The sequence below is a fragment of the Otolemur garnettii genome, unplaced genomic scaffold, assembly GCF_000181295.1.
Source record: "Otolemur garnettii isolate 467f Iridium unplaced genomic scaffold, OtoGar3 scaffold00050, whole genome shotgun sequence".
In the NCBI taxonomy this organism is placed as follows: Eukaryota; Metazoa; Chordata; class Mammalia; order Primates; family Galagidae; genus Otolemur; species Otolemur garnettii.
The window spans coordinates 6,967,947-6,989,849 of record NW_003852445.1 but is presented as its reverse complement, the minus strand read 5'-3'; the positions used below and the strand labels follow the sequence as shown (position 1 = coordinate 6,989,849).

Sequence of the window (21,903 nt, the reverse complement as noted above, 5' to 3'; positions counted from 1 at the left end):
TGGAGTGAGGGTCTCACAGTTGTGAGGAGCCCAAGAAGGCAGAAAGCCAGGCCCCGAGAGGGGAAGGAAGTTAGGGGTAGAGCTCCACACCTCCCTGCTGGGTGAAGAAGGGTGATAAGAGGAGCAGGTTAGGCAAGAGGAAGTGGGCTGGGGCTGAACTGTCCAGACCTGGGACCCTGAGCAGGGCTGAGCCTCTCCGGAGTAGCCCTCTGTCCCAGCACTCTTGCCCCAGGCCCTGGTAGGCCTTGTTGGAGCATGGTGGAGTGCCCAGTGGAGGCCAGTGGCAAGGGCTACTCAGAGTTGTGTACAGGGTGGCTGGTCATGGGGGTGCAGTCCTCCCACAGGCCCAGAGCTGGGAGGCCTGAATCATGTGGTAGGTGAGGGGCTGATTGCCTCCCTTGCACCTCATTTTCATGGGGAGGAAGCATTGAGAAAGAGGAGCTGGGTGTTTAGAAAACTTTGCTTATTCAAAGCATACAATCCAGGCTCACACCTGTAATCCCAGCACTTTGGGAGGCTGAGGAGGGAGGATTGCTTGGGGTCAGAGTTCAAGACCAGCTTGGGCAAACACAGTGAGACCCTTCTTGTCTCTACAAAAAATAAAATTATCCAGGGTGGCATCTATGGCTCAGTGAGTAGGGCGCCAGCCCCATATACTGAAGGTAGCAGGTTCAAACCTGGTCCCGGCCAAACTGCAACAACAACAACAAAATAGCCAGGTGTTGTGGCAGGTACCTGTAGTCCCAGCTACTCAGGAGGCTGAGGCAAGAGAATCACCTAAGCCCAAGAGCTGCAGATTGCTGTGAGCTGTGACGGCACGGCACTCTATCAAGGGCCAGAAAATGAAACTCTGTCTTAAAAGAAAGAAAGAAAGAAAGAAAATTATCCATGTGCCAGTGGTACATGCCTGTGGTCCCAGCTACTCAGGAGGCTGAGGTGGGAGGATCCCTTGAACTCAGGAGTGTGAGCCTGCAGTTAGATGTGATGATGCCACTGCATTCTAGCCTGGACGACAAAGCAAGACCATGACTCAAAAAAAAAGCAACACCACACTTAATCCCAGCTATGCCTGTCCCTCCTCCAAACTCCTACCTCTAGCATGGTCCCAGCCTCTGGGGTCAGAGCCCCCGCTCTGGACCCTACTTCTACTGTGGAGGTCTCTTCTTCTGCTGAGCACTTTGCACCTGCCCCTCAGTCTAGTCCTAAGCAACAAGATCCCCAGCAGTCTCCATATTGCTCTTCTCCAGCCCCCACTTCCCCGGCTGATCTGACCAGGGACTACCCCTAGGACAGAGAGGCTCGGGCTCCAAGGTGACTGGGCTTCATGACTACCTCGCTTCTGAGCAGCGTAGAGAAGGAAGCCCTGAGTAGGAAGTGCTGAGGCACAGGGTGGGGGCCGGAGCTTCCAGAGCAGCCCAGCCTCCCTGGTCAGGAGCAGCCACCACAGCCCCCACTGCAAACAGGGCGGGAGGAGGCTGATTTACAAGGCAGATGGGCCCCTGGCCCAGCTCTCAGCCCTTCACTCAGCCTCAGCCACTGGTGGGCTATAAGAGCACCCAGACTTCCGGACCAGCTCAGGGAAGGTGCCATGTGAGCACAGCTTGTCTCCCCCTCCTGCTCGCCTTCCTTCCCTCCTCCTCCTCCGGCCTATATCTACCCTGCCTCTCCAGAAAGGGACACTTGGCACCATGTCTCTTCTCAACCCTGTCCTGCTGCCCCCCAAGGTGAAGGCGTATCTGAGCCAAGGGGAGCGCTTCATCAAATGGGACGATGTAAGTGGGGCAGGGGCACAGGGTGGCAGGGCCAGGCTGCTAGTGGGCTTTGCTGGTGTCAGAGGGTTGGTTTATGTCTCCTAAGACTCAGGCGCCCGTGTAGTTCAGCCAGGCAGCCGATAAACAGGCTGGGCTGAGGGTATGTGTCCTTAAGCTGCTGGGTGTCTGGGTGTGAGAACAGGGTGGGCCACTTGGGTGGGCACCAGAGGTGGTCTCTTCGGGATCTGTCCTGCCCCAAAGCCCCCAAGAAGAGCAGGGGTTGTTACTCCTGGCTGCAACTTGGTAGGCGGAAATCACGCCCCGGAGCAGAGGCTGGCAGAGGGAGAGGTGAGCCCGGCTCTCACTGTTAGCTCAGGCATTCTGCTCTGCTCTGGTAGGGTGCCCAGACCTGACTCCTTCACCGGTCTCGACTGGGCACTGTCCCTGTCTCAGGAAAGCCCGGTTCTCCCCTCTGTTCCTGTGGGGGCAGCCACAAAAGGCCTCTGGACCCAAGTGAGGACAGGAGGCCTCTGCTCCCAGCCGGGGAAGGAACTGTTATAAGTGACTTCTGCTTCCCCTTGTTGGGCGCAGCCTTGTCCCCAGCACCCGCCTGTCTGCTTCACGGCTATGCCTGTCTTCACTGTGTCTGCTCCTTCATAAACTGGGATTGCAACCCAGCCTCTGGGTCCTCCTGGACCCTGAAAACGTTGCTGTTGAGCTGGAGAGAACAGTAGGGGGACTCTCCTTCAGGGAGGGGAGGCTGTGGACTGTCCCCATGAGAATCAGAGAATTGAAGGCTCTGGGGGGAGGGGAGAAGGCCTATAGGGCTGGCTTGGCCATCTTATGGTGGGATGGGGGCATCTGGGTATAGGGCTTTCAGGGATGGACTAGCTTGAGGGATCTGTCTGCTCTGACGATGGCGAGGGTCCTGTGAAATGCTTCCTGCTTCCCTACAAGAGAGGTGGTTGATGTGACTTGGTGATAGCATGGAGGTGGCATGCCCTATGAGCCTGTGGGATGAAGGAAGTGGCTCAGAATGAAAAGTGAAGCGGCTTCTCTCAGTTCCTCTGGGCAGTGGATCCTGACTGGGCAGGGGATCACCAAGGGTGGGGACATGCCATGTGACTCTCCTGGAGCCAGCACCTGTATACCTGGCTGCTCCCTTTCCCTCCCCAGAGTGGGGCACTGCATGTTCCCTGGATCCTGACCTGCATGACCAAGAATGTCCCAAGCCTTGTCACAGGGCACATGCGCCTATGAGACTGGGCTCCGCTTTCAGGCTGCATTTAGCCTGGTTAACAGATGACATGAAACTCAGAAAGCCACAAGATATTACATTCATTCTTGGGTAATAGTCCAATGGTCACTGCTCATCGGAGAACCCAGTCCTATTTCAGAAACTAGTTATAATCAAAACTCCAACCTTAATTTAGAATTACATCTTGCGTCCTTCTCCCTCTAGGAATGGTTTCAAGTGGGCTGCTGGCCCTCTAGAAGGGCCTTGGGATGCCCTGCTCTTCCAGCAGGGAGGGAGGTGGGAGAAGGGTAACAAAGTTCTTTTTTTTTTTTTTTTTTTGGTTGCAGCCGTCATTGTTGTTTTGGCAGGTCTGGGCTGAGGATTCGAACCCGCCACCTTAGGTGTACGTGGCTGGCGCCCTAGCTGGTTGAACCATAGGCACCGAGCCAAAGTTCTTTTTTTTTTTAATGATTGCTCTCATAAGCTGGCTCATGGTCTATGAGCCTGGGAGAAGCTCAAAACTTATTCTTTTTCTGGTGGACATTTTTCAGGATTCTTGGGAAACCCTTCCCCCTGCACTCTTGCCCAAGGTCCCCTTGACATCTTTGTTTTAGGGGATCACTCACAATGGCTTCTAGCCCCTCGTTCCCACTTTCAGCTTCCTGTGGCTTTGGACTCTTTTGCCCTCTCTCTCTAATGGGCCAACTCCAGACCCCAGTAAATACTCATGCATGCTCTGTCCCACCACAGGTTGGGGTGCGGGCTCCCCCAAGACGCCAGCATCTCTCTGCTGTGACTCACAGAGACTCAGCCCCCCTGAGGCCCACTGTGTTTTCCTGGGCAGTGTCTGACCTCAGTCATTGTGCTTCACAGCTTCACGAATCACAAAAGCTGTCCAAGTAGAGTTGAAACCCCTCACTAGACTTAGGTGAGGGATGGGGCACCTCCAACCCTCACTTAGGGAAGGAAGGGAGTTGCTGTTAACACAATTTTCTCTAGAATTTACTTCCTCACAAAATCGTCTCTTCTGTTCAGACTCTAACTACTCCTGATCTGAGAAACATTTTTTGATCACTTCTTTGATAAATGCTGCATTTGGTCTGGTTTAGCATGCTGTAACTACATGCTTGTTGGGAACTTTAATTTTAAAATCTTATATATACATATACAAAGCCCATTAAAATAAAAAGTAACCTATGTACTTGTGTGAGTGGAACAGAAATTTAGCAGATGAGTTCATTTATTCATTCATTTTCTCATTCAGCAAACACTAAGGTCATGGTCTAGTCCTGGAGCCTATGAGCCCCTGGGATTCCCTAGGAGGGCTTTTGAATCTATGAACAAGCCCTCAACCCCAGCATGTTTCAGCATATTTCAGGGGAAACTTTTCAAAGGGGTGCTCAGGTTTGGAGGTAGAGAGTGGGGAGGCACTTGGTGTCTTTATGGGACAGTTGGATGGATGGATGGGGCACATTCATGGAGGGGAGGCTGGGCATGTGGGCAATTAAGATGCAACTGGATTGTGTGGGGCCTCGGATGTATGTGCAGGAGTTAGGGCTGTCCTGGGTGGAAGCAGAGAGTTTGAGGAAAGATATGCTACCCTTTGGCTCAGCCATGACCCTTGAGACCATGGTAAGGTGGGGGCCAAGACCTTGTCTAGGGCCTAGAGGGAGAACCTCTTTTTGGGTCTTAGAGTGGAACCTCCTCTTTCCCAGAAATGACAGCCCCAATCCACTATCCCTCACAGTGCTTAGCTCTTGAGAACAAAGGAAAATGCCTTCAGACTCCTGGGAAGGGCACTTTCTAGGAAGATGATGGGCTCTGAAACTAGTGGCCTGGGCCAGGGAGCTTGCCCTGAGGTCTCGGAACAGAGATTCCTTCTCTCTGCAGGAAACAACAATTGCATCCCCAGTTATCCTCCGTGTGGACCCCAAGGGCTATTACTTGTACTGGACATATCAGAGTAAGGTGAGAAGCCCCTGCCTCCTGTGGTGGAGGCATGGATGCTAGGGAGTAGAGAATGGCCTGGAAGTGTGCCTTGGGGAGACTCTCTGTAGGCAGGGCTGTTTGCTCCGGGAGGGAGGATATAGTCACGTCAACCCACAGCTGCCTTGGGCCCAGATGCTCTAGACTTAGCTAGCAGTCCTTTGGGAGGGAGAAAAAGGAAAAAGAGCTGCTGCTGAAGGCTGCTGCTCAGCCTATGGCCCTGTGGCCCTTAACTTGAGGGCTCAGAGAATCAGGGAAACACCTCAGCAGCTGGGCAGAAGGACAGGAAGGGAACCTGGCAAGGGCCCAGGACAGTGGAGGAAAGACTGTAGGCCACAGCTCCTGAGCCAGGAAGGAACAGATAGAAGGGAAAGAGGAGGGTCCCCTTAAGTAGAGAGAACCTGGTCTGTGGGAGGGTAGAGGTGGTCCCAGGTAGTCTTGGCATCTCAAGAGGGCAGTGGGCCAAGATTTACAGGGGTATGGAAACTCTCTTCTTTCTGACCTTTTTGTTTTGCTCCAGGAGATAGAGCTTCTAGATATCACCAGCATCCGGGACACCCGCTTTGGGAAGTTTGCCAAGATACCCAAGGTAGGTGGGCACATAGTAGCCCAGGCTCAGTGCAGCCACCCTCTCCACGGGCAAGGGCAGGAGTCCCTCTGAGAGTGAGAAGCCTGATCTCTGGAGCGAGGGGAATGGGTCCTGGGTTGTGCAGCAAGGATCCCAGCCCTGAGCCAAGGAAGGGGTATGTCTGCTCCTAGCTTGCCTGGGCTCTGTGTTTCCAAGCTGCAGGCATAGTCAACAGAGACACTGGTGAGATGTGGGGGGAAGACCCAGCTACTGCCCCTAGAGCTCTCCAGCTGTATAGGAGGTGTGGCTTACCCCTACCCTCCAACTGGTTTGCCTGTATTTGCCTAATGTTGGTAGGAAAATTGCAGGAAGAGATTGGTAGGAAGCAGGATTCCCTGAGACTGGGAGCTAAGAATCTATCTTCAAGCAAAAGTGGCAAAGTACATGGGCCTCCAGGTGCTGCTGTCTTGGCTCATCTCTTCCTATGGGCCTCTCCTTCCCAGGCCCGTCCTGGAGTCAGGGGTAGGAAGATGCTGAGGCCTGTGGTTCCTGGGATAGAGATGGGATTCTGCCCCCGTGGGCCATGCTAGGGCTAGGGCACAGCCCCAGTTCTAACTATGTCACCATTTGCTGCAGAGCCAGAAACTCCGGGAGGTCTTCAACATGGACTTTCCTGACAACAACTTTCTGCTGAAGACTCTCACGGTGGTGTCCGGCCCCGACATGGTGGACCTCACCTTCCACAACTTCGTCTCCTACAAGGAGAATGTGGGCAAGGTACACAGGGACCACCTGGCCTGGGCCTTGGCACCTGGGATAGCCTGGACTTCCTGAGAGACACAGGCCTGGGCTATGGGGTGGCTGGGGGCCTGATGGCTGTGCTCTGTGGCCTTGTAGGTCTGGGCTGAGGATGTACTGGCCCTGGTCAAGCACCCATTGATGGCCAATGCCCCCCGCAGCACCTTCCTGGACAAGATGTAAGTGCCTGTCTGGCCTCAACCCAAGCGCAGGGGGTGGCGGGGCGGAGAGCAGTGTGCCAGCCCCAGGCCTTGACAGGCTGCTCTCTGCCTCTCCAGCCTAGTGAAGCTCAAGATGCAGCTCAGCCCTGAAGGGAAGATCCCTGTGAAGAAGTGAGTCTCCCAGCGCCCTGCCACAGCCACCTGCTGCTCGAAGCCTTCTCTCTCCAGGCCTGACTCCTCTCTTTGCCTGCTCCCTTTCTCTGCCCCGTTAGTTTTTTCCAGATGTTTCCTGCTGACCGCAAGAAGGTGGAAGCTGCTCTCAGTGCCTGCCACCTCCCAAAAGGCAAGGTGAGTGGTTTCCCTACCCCCAGCCAGCCCAGTATTCTCCTCCCACTAGAGAGCAACTTGCCAGGAAGGCGGAGCTGGAGACCCAGATGACATCACAGTCCCAGCTGACCACTTGAAGAGCCAACTAACCCTAGAGCCACTGCTTATGATAGCAGGCACAGAGATGGCATGGGGGTGAGATGCTGGGTTCAGGGGAGGTCATCCGCACCCCGGATGGTGCTGGAGCCAGGCAAGCAGACGTAGTGTGCTCTCCCATTCTTCTTGGGAATGGAAGCTGAGCAAGCGTGAGTGTTTTCAGCCTAAAGGAGCAAGATGAGGTCAACAGCCACAAGAGGCAGTCTGCAGGGATCTGGAAGCTGCAGGAAGGGACTAGTTCTGCAGGGCATGGGGGAGAGGACGGGAACCAAGGGTGAAAGCTGCCATGACATAAGACTTCAGTTCAATACAGAAAAACATTTTTTTATTTCTTTGTAGTTAAGTAATTAATTTTTATTTTATTTTATTTTATTTTTTTTTGAGACGGAGCCTCAAGCTATCCACCTGGGTAGAGTGTCATGGCATCACGTTCACAGCAACCTCCAACTCCTGGGCTCAAGCGAGTCTCCTGCCTCAGCCTCCCAAGTAGCTGGGACTACAGGCACCCGCCACAATGCCTGGCCATTTTTTGGTTGCAGCCGTCATTGTTGTTTGGCGGGCCCGGGCTGGGGATTCGAACCCGCCACCTTAGGTGTATGTGGCTGGCGCCTTAGCCACTTGAGCCACAGGCGCCGAGCCAAGTAATTAATTTTTAATTGCAAGTTGTAAGGAAGATCACCACATGAGGTGCCTTATGTGAATTAGGAGCCCTCTGGGCAGGTATGGCCCTGAGTCAGGGTTCACACTTGGCTAAGGGAGTGGACCTCAGTGCCCTGTCCCCTGCTTGAGTCATTTAGGTCTCAATCTTCACCCCATAGAGTATTTTCTCCTAGTAGGAATTTGGAACATTATAACTAAATAAAACTAAAGCCCTTGTTGATCACATGCTCACATCAATCCCAGGAGGAACATGTCCCCCATAGTCCCAGCTCTGCAGAGTTGATGACCTCTTGATCCAAAGTCAGTCAGTGGGGATGCAAGCATGGGGTGGGGGAGCGGGCAGGGATGGCCTGCTGCTGCAGTCCACGTAGCCAGCACTGCCTGTCTGTTGTCAGTACACATCCACCCTCCTTTTTTCCTTTCCATCCATTCTCCTTGTTTCCCAGTAGAAGTCACTAACAGAACATGGCTTGGGGCCAGGTGTGGTGGCTCACGCCCATCATCCTAGCACTCTGGGAGGCCAAAGCAGGTGGATCACTTGAGCTCAGGAGTTCAAGACCAACCTGAGCAAGAGTCAGACCCATCTCTACTAAAAATGGAAAAATTAGGCAGGCATTGTGGTGGGCATCTCAGCTACTTGGGAGGTTGAGGCAGGAGGACTGCCTGAGCCCAAGAGTTTTTTTTTTTTTTTTTTTTGCAGTTTTTGGCCAGGGCTGGGTTTGAACCACCTACCTCCAGCATATGGGGCTGGCACCCTACTCCTTTGAGACACAGGCACCACCCCTGAGCCCAAGGGTTTGAGGTTGCTGTGAGCAACACCATGGCATTCTACCAAGGGTGACAGAGTAAGACACTCTTAAAAAGAGAGGGGGGTGGTTTTGGGGGTGATCCAGGCAAGTTTTCCTGCTTAGGCCCACTGTTCCCAACTATGATTGATGTTAGCCTTCCAGTAAAGTAAATGTCCTGAAAGACATTTTAATGGGTTTTGGGGGGAAAAAAGGCACAAAATCCCTGAATACTACTAAATCTCTGGTTCTGTTCCTATGGATTTGCCTATTGTGGGCATTTCTTTCTTTCTGCAATTTTGACTGGGGCTGGGTTTGGACCTACCACCTCCAGTATATGGAGCTGGCGCCCTACTCCTTGAGCCACAGGCACTGCCCTGGGCATTTCATCTAAATGGAATCATACAATATGTGGTCTTTGATGTTAGACTTTATTTACTTGATGTTTTCAAGGTTTATTCATGTTGTAGCATGAATCAGTGCTTCACTCCTTTTTTGTTGCCAAACAATATTCCATTGTGTGGGTATACCATAATTTGTTTATCTATTCATCAGTCAGTGGACATTTGGGTTATTCCTACTTTTTGGCTACTTTTTGGCTATCACATACATGTACTTCTTCTTCTTCTTCTTCTTCTTTTTTTTTTTTTTTTTGAGATAGAATATCACTCTGTGCCCTGGGTAGATTGCTATGATGTCATAGCTCATAGCAACCTCAAACTCTTGAGCTCAAGTGATCCTCCTGCCTCTGCCTCCCAAATAGCTAGGACCACAGGCACTTGCCACAGTACCTGGCTAGGTTTTCTTATTTTTAGTAGAGATGGAGTCTTGCTGTTGCTCAGGCTACTCTTAAACCCCTGAGCTCAGGTGATCCACCTGGTACATTCTCCCAGAGTACTAGAATTACATGAGGCCACCATACCTGGCCTAGTGTATATTATTTTGTGCCACTGAGCCCGGTCTTCACAAAAGTTTTTAATTTTAATTTCTCTATTAAAGTCCAGATTCTTGTGTTTTTGTTTTTGACCTCCTGTGCTTTTGATATCTCCAATTATTATTGTCAATTTGTCTGTTTCTCCCTTCAATTCTGCCAGTTTTTACTTTTTGTATATTGGGGCTCTATTGTTAGGTACCTATTTTTAAAAATGTGTCCTTCATTTTAAAAAGAAAAACATCCCCAAAAGATAGCCCACTGCCCTGGAAAGCAGTACCACTTTCTTCTCACCCCTTCTTTACCTCATTCTGATCCTTCTTATTTCTAATCCTACCCCAGCCAAGGGACTAGTCACTGTCTAAAATCAGTGTCAAAGCAAACCAGCTCAGCATGTTCTCTGCTCAGCAGCCAGGGCCTTGAGAAGTGAGTGTCTGGGGTGGCCTTCATAGTCCTCTGTCTGCCTTGAGCCTTTCTTCTGACCAGGTCCGCTTGCCAGGGCTAGGCCTATTTTGTGGTTCTCATCTCTGAGAAGGTGAGGGCAGGGGTGATAAGGTACCGGGACACAAGACTTCAGCTTAATACAGAAGAGCCTTTTTTCTTTCTTTGTAGTTAAGTAATTCTTTTTTTTTTTTTTTAATTTTTATGGGGACAGAGTCTTACTTTGTCACCCTCAGTAGAGTGCTCTGCTGTCATAGCTCACAGCAACCTCAAAGTCTTCGGCTTAAGCAATTCTCTTGCCCCAGCCTCCCTAGCAGCTGGGACTATAGGCACCTGCCACTATGCCCGGCTAAGGTAATTAATTTTTAATTGCAAGTTAAAGTTAAAAGTATTCCCCCAGAATGATGCCATCAATCCTGAGGACTTCCCAGAACCCGTCTACAAGAGTTTCCTCATGAGCCTCTGTCCTCGGCCAGAAATAGATGAGATCTTCACCTCCTAGTGAGCTTCCTGGGCTGGGCTGGGAATGGGGAAGGGGTGGTAGCCAGCAGTCCCCTTTTCCCCATGCCATGCTGAGAATCAGGAGGCTGCATGGAAGAGGGGATTGTCTGAGCCTCCAGGCCCAAGGGACATGGACCTGCGCTCCTCTCTCTGGCCTACAGCCATGCTAAGGCCAAACCCTACATGACTAAGGAGCACCTGACCAAGTTCATCAACCAGAAACAGCGGGACTCACGGCTTAACTCCCTGCTGTTCCCGCCAGCACGGCCTGACCAGGTGCAGGGCCTCATTGACAAGTATGAGCCCAGTGGCATCAACGTGCAGAGGGGTGAGGACTAAGAGAACTCACCCTCACCCTCCATGGTCCTTCTGTGCCCTGGCAGCTGGGCTGCATCCCTGACAGATATCCCCTGTCTCCTAGGCCAGCTGTCCCCTGAGGGCATGGTCTGGTTTCTCTGTGGACCAGAGAACAGCGTGCTGGCCCAGGACAAGCTGCTGGTCCACCATGATATGACACAGCCACTCAATCATTACTTCATCAATTCCTCCCACAACACCTACCTGACAGGTGGGCCCTGGCAACCTCATTGCTGATCTCTGCTTTCATGGGGATGGCTTCTGTTCCCTGAACCCTCGACAAGTGTTGCCCATGTACTGCTGACCCTGGCAGTAGCACAGAGTGGGGTGGGGCAGGGGGTAGTTGCACTGCCCAGGGTGATGCCCTGCCCCTCCTCACCCCCTGGCTCAGCCGGCCAGTTCTCAGGCCTTTCCTCGGCTGAGATGTACCGTCAAGTGCTGCTGTCTGGCTGCCGGTGTGTGGAGCTAGACTGCTGGAAAGGGAAGCCCCCAGACGAGGAGCCCATCATCACCCATGGCTTCACCATGACCACAGACATCTTCTTTAAGGTGAGACTCAGGGTTTGCAGGCTGGTAGCAGTGTCAGTAGGGAAGAGCCCTTGGCCAGAAGCCTTTTAGGGTTAGGGGGACTTTAGCTGGAGGGAAGGAATGACTGGAAGGTTTTGGACCAATGTAGGCCACTAGAGGGCACAGGGACCAACAATGGCCACCTAGTTATGTGTGGGATTGAAACTGGGGAGTGGGGGTGGCACCATCGGGGAAGGGGCACTTGGACCTCTGCCCACTAGGTGCTTTTCTCCTCCAGGAAGCAATTGAGGCTATTGCAGAAAGTGCCTTTAAGACCTCCCCTTATCCTGTCATCCTGTCATTTGAAAATCATGTGGACTCGTGAGTATTCAGGCCCTTCAGGTGCATTCTCACCCAGCCCTGAGTCTCTTGCCTAGAACCACTCTCCTCCCAGTGACCTCAGCCTCTAACTGTCCCCTCCAGCTCTCATCCAGGTCTCAATAAAATCTTGTTGGGATCCCACAACTCTCCTGCCTATGTCCCTGCCTCCCTGACCTCCTGGGTCCCTGATCTGGGTCATCAAGGCACAAAAGGATGGACAAAAGGGTTGGAGCTGAGCTGCTGAACCATACCCACCTTTGCTCCCTGCAGACCCCGCCAACAGGCTAAGATGGCTGAGTATTGCCGGACAATCTTTGGGGATATGCTGCTCACAGAGCCCCTGGAAAAGTTCCCAGTGAGTGGACTTTGCTATGGGACATTTCAGTCTGGGGCCTGGGACAGTTGGGGGCCAGGTTAGAGAGGGGGATGTCCCCAGAAGATGATGGGGTTCACTTGGTTGGATTGTGGGGATGGGGTCCTGTTACCTACCATGTGTCACGCATTGTGCTGGGCACTTTGTGGTAGGTTAGTGACAAAGACATAGTCCCTGCCCTCAGGTTCATTACCTTCTAGTGGAGAGACAGACAAGTAACCAGATCATTATAGCCCAGTGATTGTTATAGGAGTATCTGGGGAGTTCTGATCTGGTCTTGGAGGATCAGGGAAGGCTTCCTGGAGGAAGTGATGGCTAAGATTAAACCTGAAGTATGAATTGGTTTATCTCAGCAAGAATGGAGGTTAGGGGGAGTAGGCAGAGGACAGAGGAGCACACTTGGTACGAAGGAGCTTAGACTACACCCTGAAGGTGAGGTACCAACCCTCTTGCCTCTCTCTCTGCAGCTAGAATCAGGCATCTCCCTGCCCAGCCCTGAGGATCTCAGGGGCAAGATCCTCATCAAGAACAAAAAGAACCAGTTTTCTGGGTCTGAATCCCTCAGCAAGGAGCCTGGTGGGGAGACTGAGTGCAGTTGCCCTTCCAGTGCCCCAGCCAGTGAGAACTCGGGTAAGTCAGGAGAGGACTGGGCTAGAATAGCAGAGGGGCAGGGCTCGAGAAGCCTATGTGACAGAGCTGTGTGTGACAGTGTGGGCTGGTGAGGATGGGACTGAGCTGGAGGAGAAGGAGGTGAAAGAGGAAGAGGAGGAGTCAGGAACCCTGGATGAAGAGGAGATAAAGAAGATGCAGTCTGATGAGGTGTGTGGGGACAGTCCCAAGGCCCTTCTGCCATCCTCCACTGCAAGGCCCTCTATGTTTCTGGGCTAGGGGCTTCCCACCTCTGCTTCTCTCCTCCTGCCTCTCTAGGGCACAGCAGGCCTGGAGGTGACAGCTTATGAGGAGATGTCCAGCCTGGTTAATTACATCCAGCCCACTAAGTTCGTCTCCTTTGAGTTCTCTGCCCGTAAGTCAGTGTGAGTGCTGATGCTGGGGTGGTGAGTGGAGTTTGGGCCAGACTCAGGAGAAGGTTATCCGGAGACCACAGGAAGGGGAATCTCCCCTTTCCTTGGACTTGGGGCCCTGTCTATAAATACCCAGCCAAGGAGTCAGGCAAAGGTCTTGTTTAAGTGGCGGTGGCTCCCAGTTTCCCAGCACTGTACTGAGGAACTTGGCACCAAACAGAATGCTCTGGAGTGTGTCAGTGACAGGCCAGTTTCTATGACAGACCACCTCAGCCAGAATGCCTCTGGCAGGTTCTGTGGCTCCCAGGGATGAACAGCACCTTGGGTGGGCCCAAGCCCAGAAGCCCCAGCTTGGGAGATGAGACTTCCTGGAAGGGGGTGGAAGGCAAAGAAAGCCACTGGTGCACAGTGCCCCTTCCGCTCTTCCCTGCACTCTGCTATTTGCCTTTTTCTTCCCTGGACATAAGCACAGTGCATTTCTCTCACTCTCCTTGTGTATCTCCAACACAAGCACCTCCTGTGGACAGTTGCACCTCTGCAACCTTGACTCCTCATCCCTGAACCCACAGCCTGCACCTCCACCTGGGCACAACCATGGCGGTCCTGCCTTTACTGTGCCCCTCCCCTCATGTGTTCAGCTCTAGCTTGCATGATGATTCACTCCCCGTGCACACTGCAGCATGTGCCCATACTCCCTGTGCATGCACAGTAGTTATTGACCCCTGAGGCTCAGCCCACCATGTTCCCCATGCCCTCTGTGCCCATCCTCGGCATGTGGCCCTCACTCTCCAGAAGCATAGCACATACCCTACCCTGTGCATATCCCTTGTAAATACACTTTGCCTCCAGCAGGCACTGTTATCCATAAATTTTCTCCAGAGGTGGGCTCCTAAACCCTCAGGCCCCCATGAAAATGCTTGACTGGAGACATCTCTTGCTGGTGGGAGCTGCTCCACAGGGAAGGCCAGGGCTGAGATAGAGGGCAGCCTGATGGGAGCCCCACATTTTCTTCCCCATACAGAGAAGAACCAAAGTTATGTCATCTCCTCCTTCACGGAACTCAAGGCTTATGACCTGCTCTCCAAGTCTGCAGTGCAGTTTGTGGAGTATCCTTGAGGCTTCAATAGCCAGGATCCCTGGGTGTGGTGGAAGGATGGGGGAAGGCCGCGTCCCAGGGCTCCCAGGGTAGGTTACTGGGTCCCTCTGGTGCAGACAGCCTCGGGCTAGGCTCCTATACTCTGGGGAAGCTACAACAAGCGCCAGATGAGCCGCATTTACCCCAAGGGAACCCGCATGGACTCCTCCAACTATATGCCCCAGATGTTCTGGAATGCTGGATGCCAGATGGTCGCCCTCAACTTCCAGACAATGGGTGAGGGCACTCCCAGGACCCTTAGAGTTCTCTCCTGGCCCCTTCCCCTCCCATCTTCACCCGATCCCTGGTGGTCTTTAGAATAGACTGGGTATCCTGATGTTTGCTTAGACTCTGGAAGCATGCCCAGTTATACGTGCCTTAGCTCAGGCCCATATAATTGCACATACATAAACATGTATGTGAAGATGCCGAGGTGCTGGCATAGGTTCTGGCTGCTCTGCCTCAACAGAAACAGCTGTTCCCACTGCCTCAACTCCCATTGTGAACTTTTGGTCTAGTGTGGCTTTGCTCCTTACTGAGTCCAGGCTGTGGAGGCTGTGGACCCTTCCTGAGAGATGGGTCACCCCAAGGAACCAGGCTGGGACATGAGCAACCCTAACCTTCAGTCTACCTTACCTCCCATTTGCCAGACAAGAAAGGCTGGGATATGTAGGAAACTGAACACAGATCCAGGGCCAGGCCTTCCTCACTGAGGGCCCCTGTCTCTGCAGACCTGCCCATGCAGCAGAATATGGCAGTGTTTGAGTTCAATGGGCAGAGTGGTTACCTCCTCAAGCATGAATTCATGCGCCGGCTGGACAAGCAGTTCAATCCCTTCTCGGTGGACCGCATTGACGTGGTGGTAGCCACCACTCTTTCCATCACGGCAAGACCCTGGGGCAGACAAGCGGGTGGGAGGGCTGGGGTCTTGAGGAAAATGGCGCGGGAACTCACCCTTCTACTCCCAGCCCCTCCCAATATCCTGAAAACTTCAGTCCCAGCCAGTTCGTGCAGTGGCAAGTTGCCTTGGAAACTGCCTCCTCCTCAGCACTGGAGGCTGCCACTTGGTCCCCATGGAAACCATCAGGAAGGGCTGAGGCTTGGGTGGGGGAGGGGGAAGAGTGGGCAGAGTGGGCAGCAGGATCCCCAGCCAAGGGGAGGGCATTGTTCTCTCCTTGGCTGGGGAGGTGGGAGGCCCACATCTTCACTTCATGCTGGAAGCACCTGGTCCTTAGAGCTTAGCTGTAACCCTCAAGTCATACAGCCCCTACTTGGTGGCCAGAGCTGAATGAGGCACTTCACAATACCCCAAAATGGATATTTCAATTATGGGGATCCAGCAGCCCCTGGTGTTTAGGGAAGAGCCTAGGTGAGGATCTGATGCCGGCCTCCATCTCCCCACCCCAGGTGATCTCTGGGCAGTTCTTGTCAGAACGCAGTGTGCGCACCTATGTGGAAGTGGAGCTGTTTGGCCTTCCTGGGGACCCCAAGAGGCGCTATCGTACCAAGCTATCACCCAATACCAACTCTATTAATCCTGTCTGGAAGGAGGAGCCCTTTGTCTTTGAGAAGGTGGGGGCTAGGGCAGGCCAGGGGCTGGTGTTTGACCCTAGTTCTTGGCTTCTGTCTACAGATGATAGGAAGTAAATAAGGGGAGCTTCTCGACCTTCCTTCTCCTCTCCCCACCCCTTGCCCTGTGCCTTCCTTATTTGTAAGAGTCCAAAACCGAGGCTGGGCATGGTGGCTTACGCCTGTAATCCTAGTGCTCTGGGAGGCTGAGGTGGGTAGATACTTGAGCTTAGGAGTTTGAGACCAGCCAGAGTAAGAGTGATACCCTGTCTCTACAAAAAATAGAAAAACTAGCCAGGCATTGTGGTGGCCACCCGTGGTCCCAGCTACTCAGGAAGCTGAGGCATGAAGATCACTCGAACCCATGAGTTTGAGGTTGCTATGAGCTATGGTGATGCCATGGCACTCAATTCTAGGGCGACAGAATTAACAAAAAAAAAGTCCCAAACTCAAGTTTACAGATGTTTACTTGGTTTTACGCTTGTGCGTATGTGTGGACATGTTAGCATTATAGGCAGAAATGAGAACTCCCAGCCCAGGGTTGAGGGTCCTGTGAAATCATGGAGATCTTGCATCCCCATTAGAGATCTGTTGGCAAGGCTGCCAAGGGCAGTCTACAGTAGGTCCCCACAGCCCTGGTTGAACGTCTAGCCCTTCTCCCTTTTGTGAGATTAGTCATGGTATGAGTTGGGAAGATGTTTACGTATGTAGCCTAGAGCATGCCCTCTGTCTGTCCTCACAAATCTGCTAACGCCTGCCATGTTCTCACACTGATGCTAAGCCTTCTGGAGCCAGGGAGGGGGGCAGCTTGGCTCCCTCTCCTCTCCCCAGCTTGTCTTGTTCCCCAGATCTTGATGCCTGAGCTGGCCTCCCTCAGGGTGGCTGTGATGGAGGAAGGCAACAAGTTTCTTGGACATCGCATCATCCCCATTAATGCCCTAAATTCTGGTAAGAAGAGGGGTCCATTTTTGCTGTTCCCAGGAGTCGAAAACCAAAGCCAGCATCGAGAGCCTGCCTGAAGGGCAGGGCAGCTTAGCTTTCAGGAGGGGCCCCAAGATCTTACCTAACCCCCTCCTGTCATCAGCCCTAGGGAGTGGGGCAGAAATAGTACCTCCCCAGGAACATAACAGAGGTGGGAACTCTGCCCACCTAACAGAATGTCTGTAATTTTCTGAAACTACTGGGGCAGTTTTCCAAGCAGCTTACATTTATGGGCACTTAAAATGTGCTGAGAGCTTAGAACACATTCTCACTTAATCCTCACACTAGTCACATGAGGTAGGCACTCTTATCCCCACCTCACAAATGAGGAAAACCTCAGAGAGTTAAAGTAACTTGCCCAAAGTCACACAGCCAGGGTAAGGCAGTATCAGAGTCAAATCCTTGAGTACTGGGCTGTTTGTGTGCAGTGCTGGATAGGCCTGGGCTCTGGCTCACTGTCCACCCCACCATGTCCAATAGGGTACCACCATCTGTGCCTACGCAGCGAGAGCAACATGCCACTCACTATGCCTGCTCTCTTTGTCTTCCTGGAGATGAAGGACTATGTACCTGACGCCTGGGCAGGTAGGAGCCCATGGCACACTAGGAGCACCAGGCTGTCCATTTCCCATCCCCGCTCATCAAGCAGGCCCCCAGAGTGGGGCAGGATAGGGTATCTGGAGTGGGTGAGGACAGGGGAAGCCTCCAGGCACGCCTCCATACATCCCAGGCGGGTAACGCCCTGTGCACCAGATCTCACCGTGGCCCTCACCAACCCCATCAAGTTCTTCAGTGCCCATGACAAGAAATCTGTGAAGCTCAAGGAGGCCATGGGAGGTCTGCCTGAGGTCTGTGTTGCCTGGACCCCTGCCAAGGGCTTCTGGGAGCTTTGTCTTCTCTGGGGGAGGGTGAGAGGGCGAAGCGTCCTAGAAGATCAGAGCCCCTTCCTAACCTGCTCTCCCTGCACAGAAGCCCTTCCCACTTGGGAATCCCTTGGCCACTCAGGCCAATGGGACCTTCGCCTCAACAAGCAACGGGTCAGCAGGTATGCACTCCGGGGTCCACACACCTAGTGGAAGGGTCTCCACTTTCCTGGGCTGCACCCTGTGCACAGGCACGTCCCACCCTGTCGCCAGACTCTCACCTGGGGAGGGAAAGGGCTGTCTGAAACCCTGGACTGGGGAAGCTCTGAAGGGGGTCGGGGTCGGGGTCGTGAACTGAGTCAAGGGTTCCCAGGAAACCTGCCAGCCCATCCTGTGGCTTTTGCAGCCACCGCCCGGGCCAGATCCAGGGAGGAGGCCACGAAGGAATTCTCGGGTAAGGCCTTCTGAGCCGCCAAGATGTGGGGATGAGTCTGGGGAGGGCCGCCGCACCTGGCGGGCTAGGAGGGCAGGGCGGCCTGGGCTGCGGCGCGTCACCCCTGTCTCGGCAGAGCCGAGGACAGCCAGCCTGGAGGAGCTTCGGGAGCAGAAGGGCGTCGTGAAGCTGCAGAGGCGGCACGAGAAGGAGCTGCGGGAGCTGGAGCGGCGCGGCGCGCGGCGCTGGGAGGAGCTGCTGCAGCGGGGCGCGGCGCAGCTGGCGGAGCTCCGGCCGCCGGGCGCGGGGGGCGGCGGCGGGGGTCGCAAGCTCTGCCCGGGAAAGGGCTCCCACAAGAAAAGGTAAGGGCCACTGAGGCCACGTGGCCCCCACGGCGCAGGCGAGCGGCCGAGGGCTCAGAGTCTGTCGCCACGTGGCTTCCTCAGGAGCCTGCCGAGCGGGGAGAGCGCCGGAGCCGCGCCGGGAGAGGGCCCCGAGGGCGCGGACGCGCGCCTGCGGGAGCTGAGGGAGAGGTTGGAGCTGGAGCTGCTGCGGCAGGGCGAGGAGCAGTACGAGAGCATCCTGAAATGCAAGGAGCAGCAGGTGGCTGAGGTGCTGAGGGGGGGCGACAACCCAGCCAAGCCCCCTCACTCCTCCGCACCACATGGGGCTTCTCCCCAAGCCCTTCCTTCCTCTCCCCGCAGCAAATCGCCAAGATGATGGCGCTGGCCACAGAGAAACAGGCGGCAGAGCTGAAGGCCCTCAAGGAGGCCTCGGAGATGTAGGAATGCCCCCCTCCCATACCTAGCTCTCAACTCTCAGCAAGGACTCGGGCTCCACAAAACATCCCTCTTGTCTGTCTCTCTGCAGGGACACTAAAGAGATGAAGAAAAAACTGGAAGCCAAAAGGCTGGAGAGGATCCAGGCCATGACCAAAGCCACCACAGACAAGATGGCCCAGGAGAGGTGAGCCCTGAAAGGGCAGAACCCACCCCAGGTGGAAAGGGACCTCTTTGCAAGTGGATACGGACTTGGTTCCCCAAAATGTGCCTCTTCCCTGGCTCTTGAAAAAGTTGATCTCACCTCTCTCACCTCTGATCAGAGAACAAAACACAGATGTCAACATTACTAGGACAGAGGAGTGCTTTGGAGGGAAATTGGCCTTCTCAGAGGAAGCTGGAGCCTTCCGACAGCAGCCTGGCCACTCTGGTGGCTCTGCTTCCGACTTGTGCTTCCCATGGAAGCCTTGAAGGACGGTGTGTTTTAGTGAGGCAGCTGTTCTCTCAGAGGGCCCCTACATCCTCCTTGGGTCTGCTGGCCCTCTGTCTTGTTCCCATCCCTATGATGGATTTTCATTTGCCTACACCCTGAGGAGACGTCATCTCACTCAACCTTCACCAGGGGGCTCCTACCTTTCTTTCCTTTCCTTTCTTTTTTAATTCCTTTGTTCCTTCCTTCCTTGTCTCACTTTGTGGCCCTCAGTAGAGTGCTGTGGTATCATAGCTCACAGCAACCTCAAACTCTTGGGCACAGGATATCTTCTTGTCTCAGCCTCCCAAGTAGCTGGGACTACAGGCACCTGCCAGAACATCTGGCTATTTGTACAGGTGGGATCTCGCTCTTGCTCAGGCTGGTCTCTAACTCCTGAGCTCAGGCAATCTACCTGCCTTGGCCTCCCAGAGTGCTAAGATTACCTCCTGCCTTTTCTAAAACCCTAATTTCTCAACAGGTTGAAGAGAGAGATTAACAACTCCCACATCCAGGAAGTGGTGCAGGTCATTAAGCAGGTGTGTAAGGGCTGTCTCTCTCTCTTTCTCTCTTAGTGGGCAGGGGCAGCCCCAGACTCTTACTTTGCCATTAGGAGATGCATTGTCTTGAGCTATCCATGCAGCTGGGGAGGGGGGGCATCCCTGGGCTCTGGCCTGGTTATAGAAGTTGAAGTCCCCTGAAGGGTCTTTCTCTGGCCAGCTCCCCTGCATGGTAACAATATGGGTTAGCTGCAAAGGGGAGGATGGCATTGGAGTGGATGAGCAAAGAGCTAGTAAGAAGGGCTTCCTGAGGTGCCAAGGAATTGGAAGAGGAAGGAAGAACTTGCTGAGAATGGACCCAAAGGCGCCCTGGGGATTATTAACCTCTGTAACAGAACTACCATCTACTGAGTCCTGCCCTGTTCTAGGAGCTATGCCAGGTGCTTCCCACGAGTTGTCTCATATAATCCTTTATAATCCAGAGAGACAGGTACTTGTATCCTCATTTTACAAAATAAAAAGACTGCCCAAAGGTTAAGGATTTCATCCAAAGTTTTGCAACATTTTAGCTGGGATTATAGCTGGATTCCAGCCCAGGTTGCCTGTGTGTGCTGTCCTGATTTCCTGCCTTTCACTGCCATCCAGATGACAGAGAACCTGGAGAGGCACCAGGAGAAGCTGGAGGAGAAGCAGGTGGCCTGCCTGGAACAGATCCGGGAGATGGAAAAGCAGGTAACAGACCACTGCCCAAACCTCAGCAGAGGTGGACAGACTCCAGGGTGTGAAGGGGCCTTGCTCCAGGGAACTGCCAATTAGGAGGTCAGGGGAAGTGGGACATCATCCCTTATGAGTGGGTCCACAGGCGCTGGTTCCCACTGGGTCCAGTGAGGCAGCTCTGCAGATCTCTTTGCCTGGCTGGCATCCCCACGCCTAAGAGGCTCCCTGATGGGCTCCACCACCCCTTCCTGCAACTCCAGTCTCCTGGAAGCTTTGAACGAGGAGACTGGGCTTCTTTTTCTTCCACTGCCCAGGGAGAGAGAGGCACAAAGGGCCCCTCCTCAGTCTGGCTGCAGTCCTTGCTGTCTCCACAGTTCCACCAGGAGGCTTTGGCAGAGTATGAGGCCAGGATGAAGGGTCTGGAGGCCGAGGTGAAGGAGTCGGTGAAGGCCTGCCTTAGGACCTGCTTCCCCTCTGAGGTGGAGGACAAGCCTGAGTGGCCCTCTGAGGCCTCTGGGGAGCTGTGTGAGCAGCATCCTGTCACAGTAAAGGCCGATGTCCAGGACAGCCGCCTCTGATGCCCCCACCCCACTGGGACAGTTAGCAAGGATGTTTAGACCCTTTTCTGGGACATGACTCTGTCCCCCTGGAGAACAGAATTCCAGCATGCTGAGACTGAGAAGCTTGAGCTCACTTGGATGTTACAGCCCTCCTCAACAGCTAGCACAGAGGAGGAGGCAGGAGTCAGGTACCATCAGGACAAGGACCTCTCTGGACCTAGAAGTCTTCTCCAAGCTGACTTGCTGCTCCCCATCCTTCTCCCTGATCTCTGTTTAAGTGTCATATATTTGTTAGGGCAAAAGAGTGGATGGGAAGCTAGAAATGGGATCCTGGTTCCACTCTGCCTTTCCTAGTGTACAGCTACTGGTACCCCACTCTGAACTCAGTTTCTTCACCTGGAGGGTTGAAATTACCCAGCTAGAACCTGTGGTTCAAGTGGAACCAAACCCAAACTCCAAACCCTCTTGCCTCAGGGTGGGCAGCTCACCTGGGCTTCCAGGCCCCATCTCAGGCCTGTTGTCAGTTCCTTGAGGCAGAGCTTGGCACTACCTCCAGCTCCCTGGGATGGCCTCTCCTAGGGTCCTTGGCTGACATCCCTTCCATCAGCTTCTGCCTGTTGGAGATGGGAGGTTCACATGGAAAAACTGCCTCAGCTGCTGAGTCATGTGGGGCTGTGGTCTCTGGGACACTCCCACCCTGGCCCTGGCATCACCCCTCTGTTTGGGGGAGGGCACTTCCTAGCATGTACCCCTAGGGTGCCTAACAAGGTCAGCATCATTTTCTCTCCTGAATTTGTTTGGTTTATTTATTTTTCTCCTTCCTATTTCTACTAAAGAACCCTGTTCCAATATTTCCTGCCTAAGAAGTCTGGCCTCTGTTTTACAACTAGGAAATGGAATGGGGAGTGGGTGCAATGCCCCTGAAATAAAATGTTCTAGGAAGAAAAAAAAAAAA

General features: G+C 53.6%; 1 protein-coding gene across 2 annotated transcripts; it reads left to right on the top strand.

Moving 5' to 3' along the window:
• Positions 1-1,447: 1,447 nt before the first annotated feature.
• PLCB2 (phospholipase C beta 2) lies at positions 1,448-21,799 on the top strand. 2 transcript variants are annotated; one of them, XM_012806380.2, is made up of 32 exons: positions 1,448-1,772; positions 4,879-4,956; positions 5,495-5,563; positions 6,179-6,319; positions 6,440-6,519; positions 6,619-6,672; positions 6,774-6,849; positions 10,202-10,302; positions 10,464-10,630; positions 10,724-10,870; positions 11,051-11,208; positions 11,465-11,547; positions 11,818-11,902; positions 12,388-12,550; positions 12,630-12,739; positions 12,848-12,944; positions 13,964-14,048; positions 14,190-14,314; positions 14,809-14,963; positions 15,485-15,649; positions 16,495-16,594; positions 17,108-17,212; positions 17,381-17,475; positions 17,597-17,672; positions 17,897-17,944; positions 18,060-18,285; positions 18,370-18,535; positions 18,628-18,704; positions 18,794-18,889; positions 19,653-19,710; positions 20,317-20,403; positions 20,763-21,799. In XM_012806380.2, exons 1-32 carry the CDS (start codon positions 1,689-1,691, stop codon positions 20,964-20,966), a joined length of 3,561 nt encoding a protein of 1,186 aa, XP_012661834.1. In that variant the 5' UTR covers positions 1,448-1,688; the 3' UTR covers positions 20,967-21,799. The 2 variants fall into 2 exon arrangements, with proteins under 2 accessions (XP_012661834.1, XP_023370084.1); XM_023514316.1 differs by having other exon boundaries at positions 17,864-17,944.
• The last annotated feature ends 104 nt before the right edge of the window (positions 21,800-21,903 follow it).

Excerpts from the sequence above, each read along its gene's own strand:
- PLCB2 (XM_023514316.1), top strand. The coding sequence starts at position 1,689 with ATGTCTCTTCTCAACCCTGTCCTGCTGCCCCCCAAGGTGAAGGCGTAT. Across the intron at positions 10,303-10,463 it reads GATGAGATCTTCACCTCCTA|CCATGCTAAGGCCAAACCCT; the intron begins GTGAGCTTCCTG and ends TCTGGCCTACAG. Across the intron at positions 12,945-13,963 it reads CTCCTTTGAGTTCTCTGCCC|AGAAGAACCAAAGTTATGTC; the intron begins GTAAGTCAGTGT and ends TTCCCCATACAG.